The sequence below is a fragment of the Cyprinodon tularosa genome, unplaced genomic scaffold, assembly GCF_016077235.1.
Source record: "Cyprinodon tularosa strain WSP-4 unplaced genomic scaffold, ASM1607723v1 ctg458, whole genome shotgun sequence".
NCBI lineage: Eukaryota > Metazoa > Chordata > Actinopteri > Cyprinodontiformes > Cyprinodontidae > Cyprinodon > Cyprinodon tularosa.
In genome coordinates, this window is record NW_024039183.1 from 340649 (window position 1) to 364995 (window position 24347).

The 24347-nt window shown below is 38.2% G+C and overlaps 2 protein-coding genes across 2 annotated transcripts in view; one reads left to right on the forward strand and one right to left on the reverse strand.

Moving 5' to 3' along the window:
* The window catches only part of etfdh (electron transfer flavoprotein dehydrogenase), a 26052-nt gene extending 15690 nt beyond the window's left edge, over positions 1-10362 (forward strand). Inside the window, exons 6-13 of the mRNA XM_038300835.1 lie at positions 1579-1656; positions 3079-3225; positions 3511-3651; positions 3999-4142; positions 5504-5672; positions 6855-7037; positions 8372-8593; positions 9755-10362. Of these exons, the coding sequence (XP_038156763.1) occupies positions 1579-1656; positions 3079-3225; positions 3511-3651; positions 3999-4142; positions 5504-5672; positions 6855-7037; positions 8372-8593; positions 9755-9918 (1248 nt within the window). The 3' untranslated portion in view covers positions 9919-10362. The remainder of the gene's footprint in view (positions 1-1578; positions 1657-3078; positions 3226-3510; positions 3652-3998; positions 4143-5503; positions 5673-6854; positions 7038-8371; positions 8594-9754) is intronic.
* ppid (peptidylprolyl isomerase D) lies at positions 10293-24248 on the reverse strand. Its single transcript, XM_038300836.1, has 10 exons — positions 24079-24248; positions 21776-21916; positions 18740-18846; positions 18390-18578; positions 18036-18158; positions 17272-17378; positions 15640-15784; positions 14328-14414; positions 11052-11094; positions 10293-10649 (listed from the first exon to the last, which is right to left on the reverse strand). The coding sequence occupies exons 1-10, from the start codon at positions 24161-24163 to the stop codon at positions 10561-10563; spliced, it is 1116 nt and encodes a 371-aa protein (XP_038156764.1). The 5' UTR covers positions 24164-24248; the 3' UTR covers positions 10293-10560.
* Between the last annotated feature and the right edge of the window lie 99 nt (positions 24249-24347).

Sequence of the window (24347 nt, forward strand, 5' to 3'; positions counted from 1 at the left end):
ATCACCAACCTAAATCTTTTTGGTGATAAAAACACACTTTACAGTATGAAATATCACTGGAGATTTATGTATAGATTTCAGTCATTTTATTTTATCAATTAGTTAACACTAGTGGGTGAAATAATTGGTCAATAAGGATGATAAACATATTTTGTAATTTAATATATCAGAGAAGGATTTTTATTCGAGTATCTTAACTAGATGGAGGAGAAATGGAAACCAGTAGTAGAACCTTAACTTGCATTATTTTCTGCTTTCAAATATAACATATATGCATGAATAAACGCTCCAATAAATGGGATTTAAACTGTAGTTCATGACTCACTTTACTTGTTTTCTTTTACAATGTCCTAAATCTTATTTATTAATGTATATGTTTGCTTTTTTATCCAACCAATTCTCTCTAACAAACTTGTTTGTTCATTTTTATTCTAATCTGTGCAGGCTAAAGAAGTTTCACAGTGTGTTGGATAATTATTTCACCCTTAGAAAAAATAAAATGCAGCTTACACAATTAAAGACTGATTATTATGCCGTTATATACTGATGATTGAATATAAACTTCTGAATTTTGACAGGTTCTTGACTTCGATATTTTTTTTTTTTTTTTTTAAACCACATGCTAACGCTATTGGTACTGCTGCTCTCCATGCCCCTCTCACCCTATCTGCACAGACAGCATATTTAATTTGCTTGAAACTTGAAATTGCAACTTCCTGATCACCACTAAGTTTCAATATAATGAACTTTTAAGTTGATTCCGATTTTAAAACTTGAAGCAATGACATATCAGAGAGAGTTTTCATTTTCTTTTGTTTGTTTAGATGAAACTAAGATCATATTGTCTTTAAATGGCCGAATGATGAAAGTATAGCGAAGCTTGAATTGACCGACCTTAACATGGATGCCGTTGGATGGCGCGGATCCGGACGGCTTCCAGATGGCTCTCAGTCACTTGTGGTATTTGATCATCTGACAGAAGCAGTGGGTTGAATTCTGGAGGGACCCGCTGTCAGTGGGCCAAATACAGCAGAGCTGATTGAAGGACATCCCACTGCTCAGACGGACATCTGTTTTAAAGCATGCTGTGAGAGCAGCCCAGGAGATTATCATGGCAAAGAGGAGGGATGCTCTGCGCTGACGGGGTGCTCGTTGACAGAGTAGCATTTTAGTTGTGCAAGAAAACAGTAAAGATGGAGGAAGACCCACAAACACAAGCCTGGCCGAAACAGGAAATCAGTTAATGGTGACATCTAAATAAAGATTTTAGACGATAAGCGTACAAATTATTTTGTGTAGTCGAAGAAATGTTCTTTCTTCTTTGTGTGCATTTTGCCGCTTTTACATTTGACTTTATAAACTATAACACTCAATCTTCTGCTGTTTCTCATTTAAAAAATAACTTGGGTTCATCATATATAAATTTACCCTGAATAGGATTTTTGTGTGGATCTAAAATAATGTCTCATCTGAACTGCATATACACACCTGATCTTTTGGAACAGCTGGTTAACAGTGTGTGTCTTCATCATTATATAGACACATCCATCCTCTCCATCACCTGCGTTATAATTTCAGGTCCTGTTTCACGAGGACGGAAGTGTTAAAGGTATTGCCACTAATGATGTAGGCATTGCCAAGGATGGCTCACCGAAGGTAATGTACCGTAAAGAAAACAAATTTGATCTAGTCTCTTTTTATGTTATTGGAAATGGAGGATTAATATACTAGGGATAGATGGCAACTCTTACTTTTCTGTTGTTTGAGTCTCTCTACATTTCTTAGAAGCTGAGGCCAGTTGTGTCTTGTTTAAATCACTGTGAACTGTCTGAATACTTACTGCTTTTTTTTTTTCTTCTTTTTTTACACCTTAGGATCAGTCTATCCCTGACCTGTTTTCTTACTTTTAAATAAATCTCTTATCTGCAAGACATCATTTGGTTTCTTAACTGTGATGACAGAAGGTTAATTTTTCAGCTGTTTGGTTAAGCAGAGCAGGACCAATGTAAAAGCAGAAATCTCCCCCCTTCAATAAAAACTCAAATGTTAAACATTTTCGCTGTCTGGTAAATTGCAGCTGGGTGTTATGGCCCAGACTTGTATCATATTAGGTTGATATAGTATAATTCTGATGTCTAAATAAACAAGATGAAAACCTCAATAAAACTCCCAACTAAGCCCAAAGCATAATACTGTAAAAACCTCTGAACGGTGTTTTGCCAAGTCTATCAAACTCCTATGAAATAACCTTTTTTTTTTAAAAAAAGAAAAAAAAAAGAAAAAACAAACTCTAAACCTATGTTTTTGGTGGAACAAATTCACTGAATGAAATCCAGATTATCTCTCCCTTGCCTCTTTCAGTTTCTCAGTCAAAGCCTCCTTTACTCCTTGTGATTAACTGTAATAAGTTGAAGAAGGAAAACACACCAAAGCCAGAAAGACTATTTTCACAAATCACTATAATAAATTAGTAAAAAAAAAATTAAATACAAAAATAAATACAGACTGAAGGTTCCCAAATTATAAAACAAATCTCCCTTTTGTACAAACCATTATTAACGCTGTATCCAGGGCTTTATGTTACATAGTTTGTTTTTTCTTTAATCATTCTCTCATAGATTTCTCCATCCTGCTCTAGTCTTTAATTATTGTTTTCATCACAGTTCAGCTGGACTCACCTGCAGCCTTCAAAAGTTTTTATATTTCCCCCCCAGTATGTTTTTAGCGTCATGTCGCCTTCCCCTTTGGTATTTTTCTACAAAACATGGCATTTGCATGTTGGGAGGGAAAATAAGATCAGTAGCTCTCATTATTAGACTAATATTAGCATTTCTTTTTACTGGATTTCTTTTTTTATTATTAATTTTAATAAAGGGAACCAAAAAATGGGTACCACTTTAGATTTTAATTTGAAAAATTATGTATCGCTCTTCTCCTGATTGCATTAATTGGTTTTATTTTACTGGTTAACCACATGGAGGCCTTATGTTAGTGGTTATTTTTTAAATTTTTCACAACATTTTGCTGTTTAAATCTCTGATACAACTCAATATGTTTTACTTTAAATCAATTTTTCAGGATGTTTTTGAGCGAGGAATGGAGCTACATGCTAAGGTGACCTTGTTTGGAGAAGGCTGCCACGGCCATTTAGCTAAGCAGCTTTATAAGCAGTTCAACCTGCGGGAGAACTGTGAACCCCAGACTTACGCTATTGGTCTGAAAGAGGTAACTAACTTTAACTGGTAAAAACACATCACTCTGTTTGAAAAAAAACTAACGATAATGGTTCTTCTTTAACTGGTTAATTCTGACAAAATTGAAATAATTAAAATACTAAACGTAAAGTGAATGTGAACCCAAATGTCACTGCAGTTTAGCAGCTGTAGAGGTGAAGCTGATAACACTCATGCTCCAGAGATTTCTCACAGTCTTCAAAGTTTTGTTTAAAAAAGCTAGCAAGAGTCAACCTTCATAACTTTTTTTCTTTAAACCCTCCAATCTAATCTTTAGCTGTGGATGATTGATGAGAAGAAGTGGAGACCCGGCAGGACAGAGCATTCGGTCGGTTGGCCCCTGGACAGACACACATATGGCGGATCCTTCCTGTATCACCTAAATGAAGGAGAACCTCTAGTTGCCTTAGGCTTTGTGGTGAGTGTTTTCATACTCCATCTGCATGTAATTGACAACTGAGCCTCATGGTGTTGACAAAAACAAACTGTCAGGATAATCATCTATTCCTCATGAGTGCAATATTTCACTCATACCTTAGGGGGAGATTGTTGCAGATGCTCATTTGCTTTGCAGGATAAACTCACTGAACATTTGTTTATAACACAGCATCCGGTGCAACTTTGAAAAATGTTCTTTCTTTATGATATTCAATGAGATAAAACACTTGAAAAAGTAATGAAAACTGGGACTTGATTGATTGGCAAAGGTATATGCTTGCAAGGTTTCATTTCTACTATTGATGAACTCTTCTGTTTTTCTTCCAGATTGGTTTAGATTATTCCAATCCTTATTTAAGCCCTTTCAGGGAGTTCCAACGCTGGAAACATCACCCTTTCATAGCCTCCACACTGGAGGGAGGTCAGAGGATAGCTTATGGAGCCAGAGCCTTAAACGAGGGAGGATACCAGGTAAGGTTGACCTTTGCCCTTGATTTAATCGGGAAGAAAAGCCACTCATTGTTGCCGTTATGTTATAATTTCGAGATGCAACCAGCTGTGCTAACATAATCCTCTAGAACATTAATAATATTAACAAAGTAGTTCAATTTTCTTTAAGATAAAAACACTTGCTGCATGATTTTAACTATAACAAACTTACCTCTTTTATATTGTGTTAGTGTCAATCAAGTTTGGCTTGAAAAGTTTTAGGCAACCTTTTAAGTTTGTTGGTTTTGGTTTCCTGGTTCTGTTATTTTCTAATGAGGAGCCGGAACAGATTGTTTACTGAAACTTTAGAGTTTGTTTCATTGCAGGATGATCATTAAATTTGATCCACGGATGCTTCTGAGTCACATCTGTTCATAGTTGGTCTAGAAAAAAAAACATGGTTTTACATTTTAGCATCCAAACCCTACTACTCAAAATGTACAGCTATTTTTGTTACTTTATAGAAAAGGAAAATAGTTTAACATGTTTTTCATTGTGAGGGACAGAGCCAAAAAAATCAGAGAAGCACAGGGAAGTCATTAATGAAAAAATGGTTACAAATTTATTTAGCAAAAATAAAGTTCTAACTTTTAACAAGACTGGGCCCATCAAGGAAAACAAATGACAAAAATCAGCATAATCCAAACCTGACACAGGAAAAGACCTACCTAACTGACACACAAGGGAAACATATATATTTATATACACTGGTTGATCAGACCATTTTAAAACAAGAGGGAAACGTAAAATACATTTTCCTAAACAAAACAACAACAAAAGACAAAACTGATCAGCACCATACTAAATCAGCAACCTATGAGGAAGAGGACTTAAGTATTAAACTTTCCAAATTTAATTATAGAAAACAAAACCAAATACAGAAACTTAAACCCTTCCAACACCCCTTCTAAAAGTAGGTGGAAGAGTCCAACTAGGCCTCCATGTCAATGAGGCGATCCTTTGCAGCTGGGGCCTCCTTTCCTTTACTGGCTTCACGCATGACAGCCTCCCAGGAACTGGCAACTCAAATGACAAATATATTAATCTACAGAAAACCATGCAAGAAATTAGAAAATGAGTCAACCAAATGTGTGCACCAAAATAGTCAGCTAATGCCAAATCAATGCAAAAAAAAAAACATTAAATACAGTACAGTAAAATATAAGATTTAATGAAAGAATTACCAGACCATTTGTTGTGTGGTTGCACATACGGCCATCACAGTCATTAACGGTAAACTAAATATGCATTAATGTCTTTATTTGGTGGCCTAAATTAAGTAGCAAGTCGCACCTTTTAGACACAGCTGAATAAAACCCACTTTGTTTTATATTCCTCTCTAGTCTATCCCTAAGCTGACGTTTCCTGGAGGACTGCTGATCGGCTGCAGCCCTGGTTTCATGAACGTCCCAAAGATCAAAGGCACCCATACAGCTATGAAGAGCGGCATGCTGGCTGCTGAAGCCATCTTCCCTAAAGTCACAGCAGAGAGCCTGGACTCAGAGACTGCAGGTAGGGAATTATTACTCCTTTAAGGATTCAGATTCACTGTCGGCTGTTTTGGTTTTAATCTCTAATTACTTCAACACAGAGTGAGGAAATGGTAAACTGTTAATGAAAACCCATAAATAAGTTATCGGAGTATTACACCATTTAGTTTATTTGAACTTTTTCACTCAAATTAGAATACCAAACATAATCCTGCAAGTTTACTCTGATGGATCTTTTCTTTTTATTAAATTTTTTATACATTTTGGATCAGCTGTATAATCTTTAATAATTGAGTCTCATATATTCCATCTTTAATTCTAAGATTGCAGATCTATAAAGTGTATCATTTACCATGGCGAGGACTTTGATAAGTTTGAAATGTTGACTGAAAGGTAACAAAAGTGTAACAAGACAGCAGCATTCAAACGGGCACAAAACTCTGTACTCGACCTATAGGAGCATCAATCAAAGACTGAAATATCAATAAAAATGTCTGGGCAAAGACTTTGAAGGATATCTGGCGCTTTCAGCACATTTTTTGATTGAAATTCCCTAGAAAAGCATTGTCAACATGAAAAATATGTCAGTGATGCACAGCCTATTATTTAAAGGTAGAATTGGTCATACAGTCACTTCTATGGCAGAAATTCTATGTATTATTTCTTATTGGCATTGTTACAAAATATAACAGATAAAACAGATTAAATCTATGAAATGTAAAATAACTATTATAAATTTGAATTCCAAATGAAACTGCTCCCATTTAGACATAGCTGCTCTTCATTTGAAGGTTTTTATTAGAAGTTTGACTAAAATAGAACTATTTCTGACTGTGTTCGTTGACTTAACATATAAAGAGAAAAATACCTTTTTATTTGCTTATATTTCTACCAGTCTCATTCCGGTTCCCAATTCTTAGCTTGGATGTGATTTAATTTCTAGATCCAAAACCCTGCTTTTTAAGCAACTTAAACACAGATAAATTAAAACACCTAAAGCTTGATAATAACTGACCTAAGATGTCCCAGGATGACGCGGGCTCTGGCAGCTTTCTGCACACAAGACGCTGCTTAGTAGTGTCATGAATCCTCTGCCATAAATGAACATTTAGATTAGAAATATCAGCTGGTTTCGTTCTTTAACAACTGGCAAAAAAAAGGAGAGAAAACTAACAGATGTTAATCTGTCCTCATTCTGTCCTAGGGCTTCATGTACCAGAGTACAGCGAGAGCTTGAAGAGTTCCTCTGTGTGGAAAGAGCTGTATGCAGTCAGGAACATCAGGCCGTCCTTCCACAACTACTTTGGTCTTTATGGTGGGATGGTTTACACCGGCATCTTCTACTGGATGTTAAGAGGAAAAGAGCCTTGGACGCTCAAACACAAAGGTGAGGATGATCCCTTTGTTTCTGACTTATTACTGCAACATTATTTAGAGCAGCAACATTTATGTTAAGTCAATTGCATGAAGGAAAACAGGGAAATTAAAGAAGCTTTAAATGAAACTATAGAAATGTTTTCTCTTTTGTGGACTTTTCAGACTATAGGCCAATGCAAAGGCTCTCACTCTTATACAAGTACTCCTCAGTGAATATGATGCTGTTATTTCATTTATGAAGGGAAGGTTATATAGATTTTTCTACAGGAAGAGTGATATATTTCAAGTGTTTCATCTTGCTTCTCTACAGGGAAATAAAAAGGGCTGCATTGTTTTGAACAAAGGTTTAGCAGTCATGTTTAATATTGAGATGTCATTTTATAAGCACACTTTCATTACATAATGTCCCAAAACCCACACTGTAGCATTAGCATCATGGCAACCAATGAAAGACACACAGGTGCAGCTAATAAAGGACGCCAGAATCCACGTAACCTAACGGCCACACTGGAAAAACCATCTAGAAATAAGTAAAATTTTCTTATTTTAAGTGTATTTAACCTTAATTTGAGTAGGTAAATGAGATAGTTTGCCAATGTATTGAGTATTTTTACCTGAAAATAAGACTATGCTATTGTCTTTCCTTATTTGAAGTGTAAATTTTCTTGTTTCATTGGTTATTGAAATCATTTTTTTTTTAATTCAATTTATTAGCAAAGAAGGTTGATTTAGGGTTAAATAACTCTTTAAAAATACTTTCAGATATAAGTTGACTGGATTAACCTAGTAAAATCAGTCTTTATAGGAAGAGAGCAGACGGACAGGATGTACCTTTTTCAAGGACAACCTGATTATTTAGACTGCTGAATGTCTTGTAAAATATGTTATTTTATTGTATTTTATTATATTGTTTGAAAAAAAAAAAAAGGTTAGAACTGTAAATATACAGTCATATGTTTATATTACTGTTTTCAAGGCTGCACTTTGATTTAGGGAACAATGATATTGGACCTGTGTTTGAGAAGTTAGATGAATTTAACAACCTGAACCTGATGTCAGCTGCACTGCATTTAATCAGGGATTTAAGGCAAAGAGGTCAAGAGAACAAAGGTCCATATTTCTGTATTGAAAAGTTATTAGTATTGTTTAATAATTTAAGCTACCATTTGAAACTGATTGAGATGCTGCTGTAAAACCTTATATTCCAAGTCATTGTGGTTGAACATGTTATCTGTTCTGACTGGGACCAGTCTTGTCCTGCAGACGCCGGTGTTTGAATGGTACTACATCATATCACATCAGAAAGTCAACATTTCTTAACCAGCAGCACTCTTTCTACGGCAGGTATCGATGCAAACCAGCTGAAACCAGCGAAAGATTGTAAACCCATCGAGTATCCAAAGCCCGACGGCAAGATTAGCTTTGACCTCCTGTCCTCTGTGGCCCTGAGCGGCACCAATCATGAGGGGGACCAGCCTCCGCACCTGACCTTAAAGGATGACAGCATCCCTGTGGCGAGGAACCTTGCCATTTATGACGGACCTGAGCAGCGCTTCTGCCCTGCAGGTAAATACCTGATTTACTTTAGATCTGCCAAGTCATGTTTACAGTTTTAATCTAATTATTATCCTTCACTAATCAATTAATTTGCTGTGTGGAAAAAAACACCAGAACCTCACAGTTAACACAAAAAACACAATGCTTCTCATCAAACAAAAACACCTTTTTCTGCCTTTGGTCTGCTATTTCCACATAATTAGGATTTATTGATTATAAAGTCAGACATCTTAGGTTCTGTATGTGACTAACTTTTCAAGAGATACTGTTGTTGAGGAAAGTGCGTTTGCATACTAGGCAGACAGATTGCCAGCTGTTTATCTCATTTTGAAAGCAGCACAACTCATTTCCTCAAAGATGGGTTGTGTTTGAAATGGCTGGAAAGTGTGAAACTTCATTATGACAGCCTGGGAAGTTAACTGCAATCGGTTTTATCCTTTGAACAAGAGAAAAAAAGCGAAAAGATGTTGAATCAAGCAGTAATAAATCAAGTAGTTTATGGAAACTTTGGATAATTTTTATCATTCGTTACAGCATAATGTCACGGTGTAAATGTGGGGCTGTTCCAGCTGAAGGTGGTTTAGATTATTTATTTTTTTGCTTATTTATCACAGTGCGGTTGCATTAAAGAAATGCATCCAAATACATTCTGAAAGGAAGCAGCACTTCTGAGGTCCTCATCATGACTGGCCTAGATTCTCTCATAGAGCATCTGTTGGTTAATGGGCAGAGCAGCGTCAACAAGTCCCAGAGGAATAATCTCTTTAATTCTACAGTCAGTGGCCTGTTGTGTAGCACTGCAGAAAAACCTAAATCAGACGGCTAAGATTTATGCTGAGGTGGAACCTTTTCAATAAAATGATAAAATTGATCCTAGAGAAAAGGATGCCGTTTAAATGTTGCTTTATAAAAATCAGTTTGTAGAAGAAATTATGGCTATTTGCAATATAAAAAATGCTCAAACTTAATAGTATTTTAAAAAGTAATGTTTAATCATATAATGAATTTTGCTAAATAAAAGCTTATACCAAAAGTTGTATCAGTTAAAAGCTAGGAACAGCAGCAGGACAATCCTGAACATGCAGACAGATTTAATTCAAAGAATCCAGATCTAGATCCATGGCAGGACTCATTTACTGTCATTGTTCCTCGTTTATCCCTCCCTCATAGGTGTGTATGAGTATGTTCCCATGGAAACTGGAGATGGGATGAGATTACAGATCAATGCCCAGAACTGCGTCCACTGTAAGACCTGCGACATTAAGGATCCCAGCCAGAACATCAACTGGGTGGTTCCAGAGGGAGGCGGCGGACCTGCATACAATGGAATGTGAACTTTGTTCTGAATGAAACGCATTTGTTATCAAGGAGTACGACGTCGTTGGTATGTGCCTGAGTATAAGCCGTTAACTAATGTAGCTGTCTGAGGGTACAAGGAAAACTTTAAATTATAATGGGTGTTATTATTAAGCATGAGGTGTTTAAGGAACAGGACCTTGTGAAAGTAAAGACCAGCTGATGGGTTCTGCATGAGCTCAGAGGGCATTTTAATTCCGGACAAGTTTTTAGCATTTGAAGAGGAAGTACTCGATCCAGAGAAGCTGTGAGGTTTCTGTTTTGTAAAAGATATTAAATAAGCTGTAAATGTAAGAATTTCTGTTAGTATTTCTAACAAATACTGTATAATTTCACAGACAATAACAGAACACTTGGTTATCCTTGGTTTTTATTGACCAATAAAAACATAAATAAAACAAAATGATGTTTCAAAAACTTTACATTGATTCCTAACATGATATCCTGTTTGCTCAGTTTATGAGCTGTAACCAGGCCATGCTATGGACTGCAGTTCAGTGCAGATAAAGGATATGAAACCAGGTCCAAATCAAGGCAAAATACTGTTAGTTTGTACTGAGGAGGAAAACTCCAAACATGAACAAATTCTAACGTGTTGCAGCTTAAAGTTTATCAAGTGTTTAGGCAAACATTTTGGCATAGATTTTCTTTTCTTTCTCCTTCTCTTCTTGGATTTTCAGTTGGACTTTCTTCATTTCATTAATGATGGCTGTGAAAAGAAGGTTCAAAAGGTTAGGGTTTTTGTTTATTTTGAACATTTTTAGTTATAGTGTCAGTTTTCTAACACACTGTATGGAGCACTTCATGTGTTGCGAAATGAGCACACTGTGGGTGGAAATAGTTTCCAAATACCTCCTGTTCACAGAAGCGTTAAACAGGGTGTATTTTACTCCCATAATTCATTCATATATAAACTGATTACATTTTGTTTCCTGTTATTCTGGAGTAATTAGAGAGTTAATGTTGTGATTAAGTATGACATTTGATTGACCTTTCATCCTTTCCACAATTACTACTTCTTTGTGGTTTCCAAACTCAGTTTAAATTTACAGGAAATTGCAAATTGCATGGAATATTTAAATGATTATAAAGAATAAAGCAGAGTACTTACCTTTATCTTCTGGAGCAGTTTCCTGAGCTTTCTTTAGATCCCCCTGAAGCAAAAAAATAATACTCAATTAGAAATCCATATATGGTATATTAATACATAATCAACCCTTCCATCCCATTCTACTGGTAGGTTAGTTTAGTATTTTCACGACTATAAGGCGCACATAAACGTCTTTTTTTCCCCTCAAAATGTGCGGTGCGCCCTATGTGTGTTGTAACTGCGACTTTTGAGACCACCTCATTGAGGAGATGATGAAAGAGTGGCTGAGGGAGGTGAATGTAAGGAGACCAGGTGGGTTTTTTTCCACTCATCACTATTGCCGTTATTCTGACTCCATGCGTGCCCATCTCACAGCTGATGTGAAAAACATGGTGAAACAAATTAACACTGCGCTCACCGTTATTCAACCGCTCAACATCGGTGTGAACCGGACGCAGCAGGTGCAGCAGACATGCAACATGCAAAGTCAATGGTTGACGCGCGTATAGGTGCAGCAAAAGTTCCCGCAGCGCGTTTTGAGCAGCAGGTGCAGCACGTCGGGAAGCGTTTATCTGACGCGCCACCAACGCGCTGCTGCAGCTCGAGATAAAATTGAAGTTTTGCTGCTGGACGCGCCGCATCAACCAATCAGAGAAGCTGATCTGGGAGCTGACAGCGAGACAGACACAGCGCTCTGATGACATGATATTAAGGCAAATGAAAAAGGCTGGATGGATGAGGAGATGATGAAAGCGCGGCTGAGGCAGGTGTATGTGAGGAGACCAGGTGGGTTTTTTTCCACGCATCACCATCGCTAAATCTGACTCCATGCGTGCCCATCTCACAGCCGATATGAAAAACATGGTGAATCAAACTATGTGCTTGCTGTTATCCCGGGGGGTCTGACAAAGGAACTTCAGCCGCTCGACATCGGTGTGAACCGGCCGTTCAAAGTAAGGCTGCGAGCGGCGTGGGAGCGATGGATGACAGACGGAGACCACAGTTTCACGAAAAGTGGAAGGCAGCGCAGGGCAATTAACGCCACAGTTTGCGGATGGATTGCAGATGCTTGGAATAACGTGTCTGCTGGCTCTGTTGTTCGAGCTTTCGCAAAAGCCGGCATCATTTCCGAGGAGCCGCGCTGCACGGAAAGTGACTCTGACAGCGAAGAAGGGGAAACTGGCATGTCTGATTTAGCGCAGCTGTTAAATTCAGAAACAGAGGATGATGACTTTGATGGGTTTGATTAATACTTTGTAATAAATACTTGAATAAAGCACAATCATACTCAGGTTTGCTCCCGCTCTATTTTTCTACCTGAAAACTTAATTCAACAGCAGCCTCTGGGCGGGTCTCCTCTTCAGCGCGGTGGCTGGCAGGTGTTTTTTCATCTAAATAATCTAAATCTTGCAGCTATATTTGCTGTGATCAGTGGGAATAAAGTAGTTTTAATATGTTTTTAAGTGAGAAAGTCCACCTGAAAACTTAATAATTGCAGTCAGTTCATCCAGATTATCTATTTCTGTCGGAGGCGCTCAGACCCCCACATACCAGCGGTACACCGACAGTAAAAATCCCTTCATCAGCAGCCTCTAGGCTCGGCAGCGTCCGGTTTCACCGCGGTGGCTGGCAGGTTTTTTTCATCTAAATAATTTAAACTGCAGGCACCAGGATACCGGCAATAAAAGCGAACAAATTCCGTCGGCAGGTTTCAGGATTTTAAGTTAATTTAGGAGTGATCACAGCGCTGTGTCATCTGCGATGTGTCTGTCTCACGGCCAGCTGCCAGGTTTGATTAATACTTTGTAATAAATACATGAATAAAGCACAGTCATACTCAGTTTTGCCCCCGCTGTATTTTTAAATACGCAGTAGAGGTATTTAAAGGTAGTAGAGGACATGTACCTGTATATAAAAAACGCGCCCTATAGTCCGGTGCGCCTTATGTGTGTGTTAAATACAGAAATGGGACACATAACTGAGAGTGCGCCTTTTAGTACGGTGCGCCTTATGGTCGTGAAAATACGGTAGATGCTTCCTTATCACATAAGGGTGACATAGTGAGATTGTTTTTAATAATTAAGACTTAAAAGATTAAACATTTCAATAAAGATGGTCTCCATTGTATTCTAATTATACTTTTAGGTATGCCGGTATGTTACTTTCCATGTTTATCTACAGGTGTTTGTTAAATTTCCCTTGGTGACATTTGGAACAAGACTTTAATTCAGAGGTCCCTTAAAACAAAGAAAAGTGACAGATCACCAAGCCCTAAGTGACATACAGACCAGCCTACTGGTTCACGGCCCAAGAACATAAATAGAGGTAGATGTAAGACACCAGTTTAACTGTTTAGCTTACAGTTGGGTTTAATTCTACAAGAATTACAATGCAGGCAGTTTCTCTATTGAAAATGGATCCGAAGACTCCACAGCCATAGATTATTTTTGTCTATCAGAAGATCCCTGCAAAGTTTGATGCTCCGCTGTTCATTTGCTCTAAGCATTTTACTGAAGACAGCTTTCAAAATCTTAGTCAGTTCAAAGCAGGATTTGCTGAATTTCTTTAACTGAAATGGGGGGCTGTTCCGACCGTAAGGCCATCACAACCACAAGCTGTAAGTATGATTCTGTCGCTAAGCTGTTGATACCCGGTGACGGTATGCTTCCCCCCCGCTTGCCTTCCCGGGCAGGCGGTGTCCAGGCTTCAATCAACAGATATGGTGTGGTCGCTTTGTCCCCATAGCTGACGGCTCGGTTCTGCTGCACTGCAGTCGGCCAAAATCCCGGACGATTTTGAAATTCCGCTCGGACATTTTTTTAGGTATGAACCTACCATATCAACAATTTGATCTTTCAGTGAGTGAGTGCTTGTTGCTATGACGAGTCTTTGCTTGTTGTAAACCAACCAATCAGCACGCAGCTCATCTAAATATTCATGATCATACCATAAAAGGAAGAAAACCTGTCGTTTCATTCTAAGGCTTTTAACCAGGGTTGCATTAGGGTGCATAAAACAACAAATATGCCATTTTCAGTCCAACCAATGTTACACACCCTATTCAGAGACCTTAAGGACCAGTAACAAATACCCTATAGAATCATTCTGACCCCTTTAAGCATCCTTTTTAATTCATTACTCTACATACACTGATGGTTTCAGTTATTCTGCTAAGCACAATAGCAGATTAACATTTATAAGTGTAACTCAGATTTAAAAAATCTATTACTGAAGCCTGTTTTAATAGCAGACTTTCTTAGGAACCATCAAAGAGAAGAAATGTTTAAAGGAACTTACCAAGGCTTTGTTATATTCCTTTAGCCCCTGCCAGGCCTGGGCCCTCCGGAACAGCGCCTTCGTGTTTTCTTGATTTATTTTAAGAGCCTGAAACAGAAATGTCATCTTTACTGGACCTTGTATTAATTAATGCCTCTAAAGTTGAAATTACCATCCTAACTGCGATTTGGAGCCTGGTTCAAATAATCCACCCCACTTTAAAAAATATGCAGTAGCGAAGGGCGGTACGTTTTTAGACAGTTAAGAGTCTAGAGCAGCCATTCTCAACCTGGAAGTCGTGAGAAGATTTCTGGGGGTCGCCAAATTATTTTGGAAAAATATAAATCTACAAAATTAATGTAGCTTCTGACAGGACATTAGAAGGATGCAATGTGGTTGGTCTAAAACGGGATTTTTATTACTCAAAACCAGTTAATCACAGCATTTAAGAGAAAGCTGGAGTGGTGCAAGCAGATGGGAGGGAAATGTTAAAGCGTCCCGGAGAGTTATGACATTACCATTCAAACTATTAAACGAATTATTGCCTATCTGCCTGCTTGAACAGCTGAATAAGTATTCCCCAAATTAAAACAGGCTGGAAAAGTACAACTGGATACGCCAGCCTTTCATCTGTCATCAGAGCTGCAGGATGCCTTACTCCATCTCCTTGGATCGGACATCTCTGCAGATTTCTGGTTGTTGGTGGTAAGATGTACACAGTACTGTCAAAAGCTGAAACTGATGTATCGTTTCCATGTGAATCCATGTATCTGTGCAAAAACAAAAACCTTCTCTGTGCTGAAATACATGGAAAAAACAAATCCTGATCTCTGCTTGACAGTTTCTAACATAAAGCCAAGAAGCTGCTCTGTTCAAACAAGCAGGCCCAGCCGTCACGTTAAACAGCTGCAGTAAAACAACTCTGCTTTTGAGCAGGATGATATTTTTCATGTTTTAGCACCATTTAAAATTAATCATGGCCTGTTCTCTGGTTTGTTCTGTTAAGTTTAGCACACTTATCATTTTATTTCATTAAAAAGAAAATAAAAGTTAGCTTTATTGGTTTACATCGTAAACGCAAAACAATGGGATGTGGTGGGTATTGTCGGTCTGTTTGGGAAAATTAACCTCTTAATGCTGCTTTATATTTTTCAAAAAAAAAAATCCCAGTGTGTTTGAAAAGAGACTAACAGCTGAAGTGGGTTCATAAGTGCTTGTCTGTAAATATGATGCACAAGTATTGATCGGGCATTGGGACAAGGTAACGACTCAAAACAGTTGAGAAGCACTGGTCTAGAGAACCATCCAAACAGCAAAGATTAGATCACATCACCTCATCACAGCTCTCCAGCGCTTCCTGCCAGAGCTGCAGCTTCAGTTTACAGGCTGCTGTGTTGAGGTAGCAGCTGACAGCTGTGGGCTCCAGCTTCTTCTGCTCCTCCTCCCCCTCCAGCTGATTTCCACTCGTCTCCAGGTACCTGCTCACAAACAAGACAGGTAATAATAGTTTAGAGGATGCACTGATTACAGCTTTGAATCAGTGATGCAGATTGCACTTAATCTGCAAAGAGGACAAAAAGAAATTTTCTAAGCCCTCGGCTCTTAGCTGTCAATTATTCATAAAATGAGGACATCACCTCCTAATATGTCAGAGCTGATGATATTAAACTGTTTTTATAAGTTTGCGTGTAAATATGAAATGTATTTTCTCTAATTACAGGCTAAATTATTACAGAGATCACATTCAATTATACATAAAAACACTTCTTCCATTGACAAATGCAGCTCTGCACAGAACAGCATAAGTTTCCATGAAACGGTGACTTTAAGCCCCGCCTCCAGCTGTCAGCGGTGTTGATCTTACTGGGACACATTAAAGAAATCTGTGTTAAACTAAAGAACTTTTCAAAATGAAATCAACATCTTTCTATTGTTATATGTAAGAATGCCTTTTAGGTAAAATGATCTACTGGGATAAACTACAAGGTTGCTTCAGGGTGGGACGTGCCTAAAGAACCGTTAAAATAGACGCCTAGAAAGCATCCTGGAATACATTAACACCTTTTTTTTTTATATTTGCTCAAGAGGTTTTCTGGCCCATTGATCCTCGTCTTTATTTTCAAACTTCTATAAACGCTTGCAGTCTTTCCAGATCCATCTTATTCTGACGTAGAATGAAAGCACCAAGGAGGAAACGTTACAGTAAGTCTATTCAGCTTTACTTCATCCACTTCAGCCCCGACCTCTAGTAGCCAAATGAACTGAAGTCATTTCATAGAAAAGTTTCCTTCCTTGAATAGCATCTTAAATCTCTGTAGTTCAGACTTCCCTTTTAAACATCTCATTGATTCAGAAAATAGATTTACTTCAAAAAAGCTTTTCCAGCTAAAACTGTTGTCACCTTGACTTAATAAAACTCTGTATGGTGCATTTCTAACAGGTTGATTGAAAGTAGGACCAATGAAGCTGAAAACATGTTAATTCCAGGTCATTTTTGTGGAGTTTTAGTTTTAAGATTTCTTCAATATGCAGCTTAGAAAATAAGGGGTACACTGGAACAACGATCTAGAAATAAGTAACAAATTTCTTCTTAATTTGAGCAGGTAAATGACATAGTTTGCCAATGGAATGAGTATTTTTACTCTTACAATAAGAGAATTAGATGATATGAACTTGAAATAAGACAATGTGATTTTTTTTTCTTCTTTCACGTTTAAATTGTCTTGTTCCACTGGCAAAATGTCTCTTGTACCGCCTCAATCCGAAAACAAATGCACTTATTTTAAGAAAAAAAAAATGACTTATCTAGATTTAGATTTTTTTCCAGTGTAGCCCATGAATTCCTACTCAGCCATTCTAAACTGGCTCCAGGACAGCTTCACATACTGTATAATATTTGAAATATACTATATAATACGTGTATTAAAATCAGTCAGATAATCTTTTGCCAGTGATGCCATCTTACCTGAGGGCTTTCTTGTATTTAATATCAGCAGCTTTCCAGTTCTGGTTCTTAAAAAGGACATTCCCAATATTCTTTACATCTTCAGCAGCCGACAAAACTTTGTCAACCTGAAAGATTAAAACAAATGTTATACGTTCCTTGTCTAGATTTGTTTTTTACTAGTAAATCTGCTCTTTTGCAACTAGCGAACACTGATAACTCCCTCTGTCCATCAAGCTGCATTATGGGTGAATTAAAACTCGACTGTTTATATGAAGAGTAATATGATCAATAGTAGAAAGCATGTGTTATATACAGATTCTCAGGTCTTTGCAAGAAACAGATTGACTTGTTTCTTGTAAACAGCTGCAAATCTGTAAATTTTCCCCTTAAAAATCATCTGCAGTGGAACTTTAACTATACTTAAAACAGAAGTTTCAGTGTTTGAATTGAGTTTCTGAAACCCCTTTTTGATGCGATTCTGATTTATTGAGCACCTGCTGTAGTGGAGTGTGAGAAAGACCAGGCTGGCCGAAGCCCTTTATGCGCACTTTTCAGGGACACGTTCCTAAACACAATTCCAAATGGATTCTTCAGCCTCCAGTCTCTATCACACTAAGCAAACCTCATGATAAAATTGGTATCATTTCTCTTGGCTGAATCTGCAAAGGGCAGCAAACAAGCATGTGTCCAAGAGTGGTGTGTAAGCCCTGGTGGAGCCGTCTGATGCTATCTGCCAGAAACACCCCATGCCCTTGAAGATCAAACACCTCCACGGTACTTACATCTTTAAAGTCCATGTCGGAGTCCTCAGGGAAGTCTGGGTGGACATCTCCTGTTCCGTCATTTGGGGCCGTGCCCCAGCTGTCCCCATCCTGATGTTCACCGCAGTCAGATATGATACAAGGCTGAAAGAGAGAAAAAATGTAGAGAAATGGAAATTTATTTAAAGAAATGTAAGAAACCTTTATGCTGACTGCAACTCATGCCTGACAGGAATGAAATGTAGAGAATAGTTTGAGTGTGCCAGTGAGAGTAAGAAAATGAAAGATATTACAGCTGTCTAGACTACAGCTAAGGCTGAGCTCATGTATACTGAAGTTAAACTCTTATTAAGGTAAAGAAAAAAAAAAATGTACCTTTACAGGAGTGTCCCCATCAGTTTCAATGGATTCCAGCATTTTTACAACTCCGATCCCTTTTAACACCTGTCCAAAGACCACATGCTTCCCATCCAGGTGCGGCGTGGGGACAGTGGTGATGAAGAACTGGGAGCCGTTGGTGTTCGGCCCGGCATTAGCCATGCTTAGAAGACCCATTCTGTCATGCTGAAGAGGAAGAAGAACCAACCTTTAGACAAGTATAGCTTTTATATTCTAGATTCTAGTAAAAATGACATGTAAAAGTTGAAAACATTTCTATTTTCTTTAAACATGAACCCTTCTTCGACATCTTGGACCTCTTATCTTAACTACTCCAGTACGCCAACCTTGTAGTGGAAGTTTTCATCCTCAAACTTCTCCCCATAGATGCTCTCGCCTCCAGTGCCATTGTGGTTTGAAAAGTCACCTCCCTGGATCATGAACTTCTTGATGACTGGCAAAAGAAAAATACACATCCAAAGCTGGATAAGACACAATACTCAGATAAACATCCCTCCCTCCATCTTCTGTAACGCTTCATCCCTACTGGGGTCACGCAGGGTGCTGGTATCTCCAGCTGTAAATGGGTAAGAAGCGGAGTAAACCCTGGACAGGTCTCCAGTCTATCACAGGGCGACTCGGATAATCAAATATCTTAAAACCTGAACTGGTTATTAAAGGCTGTTAAAAAAGTCTGAGCATAAATAATATCATTCATGCAATTTTGCATTTATATATTGAACCAATCAAAACAGAAACTAATTTTTCATTCTAATTTAATGTGTTTTAAAATGAAGCTTGCCACCTGAATTACTTTATTTGTCCACTAGATGACTTAAAGAGTAATTTGACATATTAGGTAATAAGAAAGGAAGTAAAATCTGTTTTAAAATGTAGATGAGAAAACTATGGGTGGGCTCAGTGGGTTAAAGCTCAAGAACATTTTCTAAGGTGGATTTCAACAAACCAAACTGTCTATTTTGACCAAATAAACTATGAATATCAAAGTAGAATTCATATTTTGGAATCAAATATATGCCCAGAACCATCACAGATCTCTCTTTACTTAAAGCATCCAAATCGTCACGCTTTTTTTAGCCGTATTGCTAGAAAGCACTTACAAAAATGCTACTTTTTTTAACACATGACAAATATCTTCTCCTATAAACATCCCAGACACAAAGGCCTTCTAAAAGGTTGATAAAGCCTTAACCTTGGAGATGGCTGTGTCCAAATTCAGGAGCAGCATCATCTAAAGAGCTACTCTAATTGGGCCAGGTACCAGGAAGGATGCAGAATAAATGGACGGTTGCTGCCCAATCCTCACTAGGGGTGTAAATAATAATCGTTTTGTATCGATGCATCGATCCAAAAGCCGACGATCCGATGCATCGACACGTCCGCAAGATAATCGATTAATGTTTTTTTTTTTTCCCTCCGGTCTATTTTTATCCATTTGCTCCTGGGCGTAACTCTCCTCCCTCCCTGCGGTGCCGCTAAACTTATTTTGCCCTCCTACCGCGCTTCCTGGTTATACTCTTACAGCAGTTTGTTGCAGCAAGCTTCACACAGACATTTTTAAATTATGCTCAATATTGCAGCGTGGTCTGAGCTACACGCTGTGGGTCTAGATACGGCCGAGGCGGCGAGGAAGTGGGGGCGAGTTTAGTCCGACGACGGAGGGACAATGGGGCAAAAAGAGCGGAGATTCAGCTGGAAAAAGGCTCCCAGCGTTCTCGCGCACCTCGCTCTTCTAGCGGGTCAAACTTCACGAGTTGTTTTCCGCAATTTCGGTCATAAAAACAAAACAAGCCGCCCTCCTGTCTGGTGCACTGTTTGCGGTCAGCTACAATCTGGAAGAGGAGCAGCGGAGCGTCTCTCAAGGGGTCGGTGACGTCAACACTCTGGAGCCTTCTTCTTCTTCTTCTTTTTTTTAATGGCGGTTGGCAAACAACTTATAGGTGCATTACCGCCACCTTCCAGAATGGAGTATGGACCAGACAAACTATTATATTCTCCCTAAAATACCCGTTCTTCTTAGAAAATTAAAAATACTACCAAAAACTACATCCCCAGATGACCTTTGAAACAATTCCCTTATATCTAGTTTACTTTTATTCCTGTCTAACTCTCTACACAACATCTCTCTTTCCTGAGTATATTTATTAAATTCTAAAAAAATATGTTGGACAGTTTCTTTGGAGCCGAGGTATTGCATTGAACTCATTACACTGATATTGTGCAGTATTTTTACAGTATTTTTTGATGCAACTTTTCTACTTCTGTTATTTGCTGTTGTTTCTAAAGAAAATGCATAACGATATTACAGCTTTCATTGATTTATTTCAAACTTGAAACTTTGTTTAGCCTGTAAGGTGTAAAAAAAAAATAATAATAATAATAAAAAAAAATTAACCGATTAATCGATTAATCGAATCGAATCGTGGTGTATTCTTAAGTATCGAAAATAATCGAATCGTTGGGTCAGGAAATCGATACTGAATCGAATCGCCATGATGGATGTGATTTACACCCCTAATCCTCACCATAACTACTGTTGCCTAGCAGCTCATCGGGTTGTGCGCTGCTGCAGTATATTGACCCCTCCCCCCGTCACCGCGGTATAGCAGATCTGCAGGTTGTGTAAAGTCTTAGATATACCCCTCATCTGAAAGTAGAGTCCGCCATAAGAGATGGACAGCAACAATGTATCAAATGTCAAACTTTAACCTCAGATTTCACCACTTTGCTTGAAGAATCCTATTCAACCCTGGATTAATTATGGGGTTAGGTGGTCCCTACTCCAACCCCATCCTCCAAATCTAGACAGATGTGGAGAAGCCTTTATACTTGGACCGTCGTTTCCACCACTAAGTGACATAACTGGCCAACAAAATGGGTTGTTAAAGACACTGCTGCTGAATTTGGACACAGCTTACATGCCTGGCAAGCTCTCAAGGGGGAACTCCTCAGCTGAAAAGGCTCCAGCATCCGTTCCCCCCACCACTCCGCATGTAGAAGCAGATATAGACAAAGTTTGTGCAGTTTAAAAGCAGAGCGTTTGCATTCTGGAGAGATGGCGAGATCATTTCACCCAACAATCCTCCCTGCAGCTCACTGCTCCCCATGGAAATATAGAGAAGAAATTTTGTTGAGTTGCAATGACATCATTCCCTTTTTATTTACAGTAAAAAAAAAAAAAAAAAAAAAAAAAAAAAAAAAAAAAAAAACAGCAACACAAGTATCCCTTTAATTGCAAACAGCTTCCCTTACTTCACTTGACGCCTCGTTCATCCGCCACTCAAAGCTTTTCTACTTCAAGGTTTCCTCCCTACTTGACCACCTCAAACATGACATCAAATGGGAGGATGAAGGCTGCTTACTTCTGTGGAACGGGCATCCTTTGAAGTGCAGCGGCTTCCCGGTGGATTGTCCCACGCCTTTCTCCCCGGTGCAGAGTGCCAGGAAGTTTTCAGCAGTCTTTGGGGTGATGTCGGCAAACAGTTCCAGAACTATTCGGCCAACTGAGGATAGAGAAGCAATGAAAGCCCCGGGGCAGTGTGGGGAAAACTTAGATGCAGTTCATATGTGTCAACTAACAATTCTGTTTATAACTTTGAGGCTTAAACCTGTGAAGAAGGGAGTGTTTTTTTTTTGTTTTTGTTTTTTTTTATGCTTAAGCACATTAGAAAATCATTATTTTGTTCCTTTAAAAAAATAAAAATAAAAAAAAATTATAGATACTCCATAACATACATGGGAGAAATTAAATATAACAAGATTCAATTGTTTTTAGGCAATGCAGTAAGTAAAATAAACTAGGGAGAACAGTCAATAAAATATGACTAGTAAAATTAGTCAAATAGGACAAAGACCACTTTTTATTGGAAATTAAAAAAAATAAAAACATACTTGATCACAGAATGAATTCATTTGTAAAACCAGTTCTCTAGTCTGGTGTCTTTCATGTAAAATGGATGATTGTATGAGTATGTGTGAAGATGTTTATCTGCAACAGGATCATGTGTGAAAATTCAAATTTCACAGTTTTTATAGAATGAAAGAGGAGCCATTTTTTTCAGATGAATATGAATAAATAAATTGTCTGATGTGGGACAACTTTGACGGTGAAGAAGAATGCACAGGCTGTTTTTTCAGAAACCTGTTTCCGAATAAACCCAGCGGGTTAACGCAGGTTTTTCAAACCCGCCAACAAACGCTGTTATGCTCTCTTCCAATTGGCAAAAGAACCCGGGTCAGACCTAGGGCTGCAACCAACAGTTATTTTGCAAATTGATTAATCCGTCAGTCATTTTTCCAGATTAATCAATAAATAAAAGGTTCCTTAAAGAAGACTTTTTGCAAGAATTAACCAAGTGAAAATAAAGCTTTTCCACTTGAGGACTTCTAGATAGAGCACAATTCTGGTATAATTGCTGCTCAAGGTGGGTTGCTCTGTCAGCTAAAGGCATGTTTTAGAGCAGGGGTCTCAAACTGGTTCCAGAAAGGGCTGTGAGGCTGCAGGTGTTCTTTCCAACCAAGCAATAGCACACCAGACTCCAGTCATCTCATCAAGTGAGTCCAGTCTTAACATGATGACTTGATGAGATGACTGGAGTCTGGTGTGCTATTGCTTTGTTGGAAAGAAAACCTGCAGCCTCACGGCCCTTTCTGGAACCAGTTTGAGGCCCCGGTTTTAGAGTCTCTATACTACAGTTGACGATTAATCGATTACTACATATTTTGATGATTATTTCAATAATCGATTAATCTGATTAAATGTTTGAGCCTGATCTGATTCCCTACTGGAAAGCTGCTCTCCTCAGGTCAGTGGACTTTTCCCAATACCATTAAAAGTCAATTGTTCTCAGGTTTAAACAGGTTTATCATACCTGCCCATTTGGACAGCCATTTATTATTTTGGGGGGGAAAAAGAGATTATATTGATATACATGTATGGATATGTACATGTGTTTACATTGAGGAAAATAAGTATTTGAAAACCCAGCTATATTGCAAGTTCTCCCACTTAAGAAATCATGGAGGGGGCTGAAATTATCATCCAAGGTGTGTCCAATGTGGGAGACATAATCTAAAAAAATATATACAGAAATCACAATTATATGTTTTAAAACTATTTATTTGTATGATGCAGCTGCAAATAAGTATTTGAACACTTGAGAAAAGCAATGTTAATATTTGGTGGACAAATCTAAACAAAAAACAAAAATATTCAGAAATCACAAAATATGATTTTACAACTCTTTATTTGTATGCTACGGCTGCATAAAATAAGCATTTGAACACCTGTCTATCAGCTACAATTCTGACCCTCAAAGACCTGTTAGTCTGTTCACCTCTACTCCATTTATTAAGCAATAATGCTGTTTGAGGTCATTAGCTTCATAAATATACTTGTCCACCAAATATTAACATTGTTTTTATCGGGTGTTCAAATACTTACTTGCAACTGCATCATACAAATAAATAGTTTTTAACAAATCATCCAATGTGATTTTTTTTAGGTCTCCCACAGTGTACCTAGCATGACAACAACCTTAAACCTTTCCTCTCCATCATTCAGAAAAAATGAATGAGCTTCTAGAAGTCAGTGGAGCGCATGTGGCTAACAAGCTAGCAGAACCAAAACCAACAGTCCCAGAAGTTCGATCAAAGCAGAACTCACCTCTTTCTCCGTCAACGTCTACATCAAAGAAAACACGAGGATTCTGAGGGTTGGAAGGTTTTTCTGAAGGAGCTGAGTGGGACATTTTAGGTAGGAAGGTTAGCTTATTCTAGTTAAACCTCAGCCGGTGCACTAGAGCCGTTTCCGCTGTACAACTGAAAGCCGTACGCAACTTCCGATTTGACGTTTCAAAATAAAAGCCTACTCCGGTGACTGAAGATGTCCATTTTATGATGAATAAAGGGCTGGTTATTGGTAGTGTTTGGATT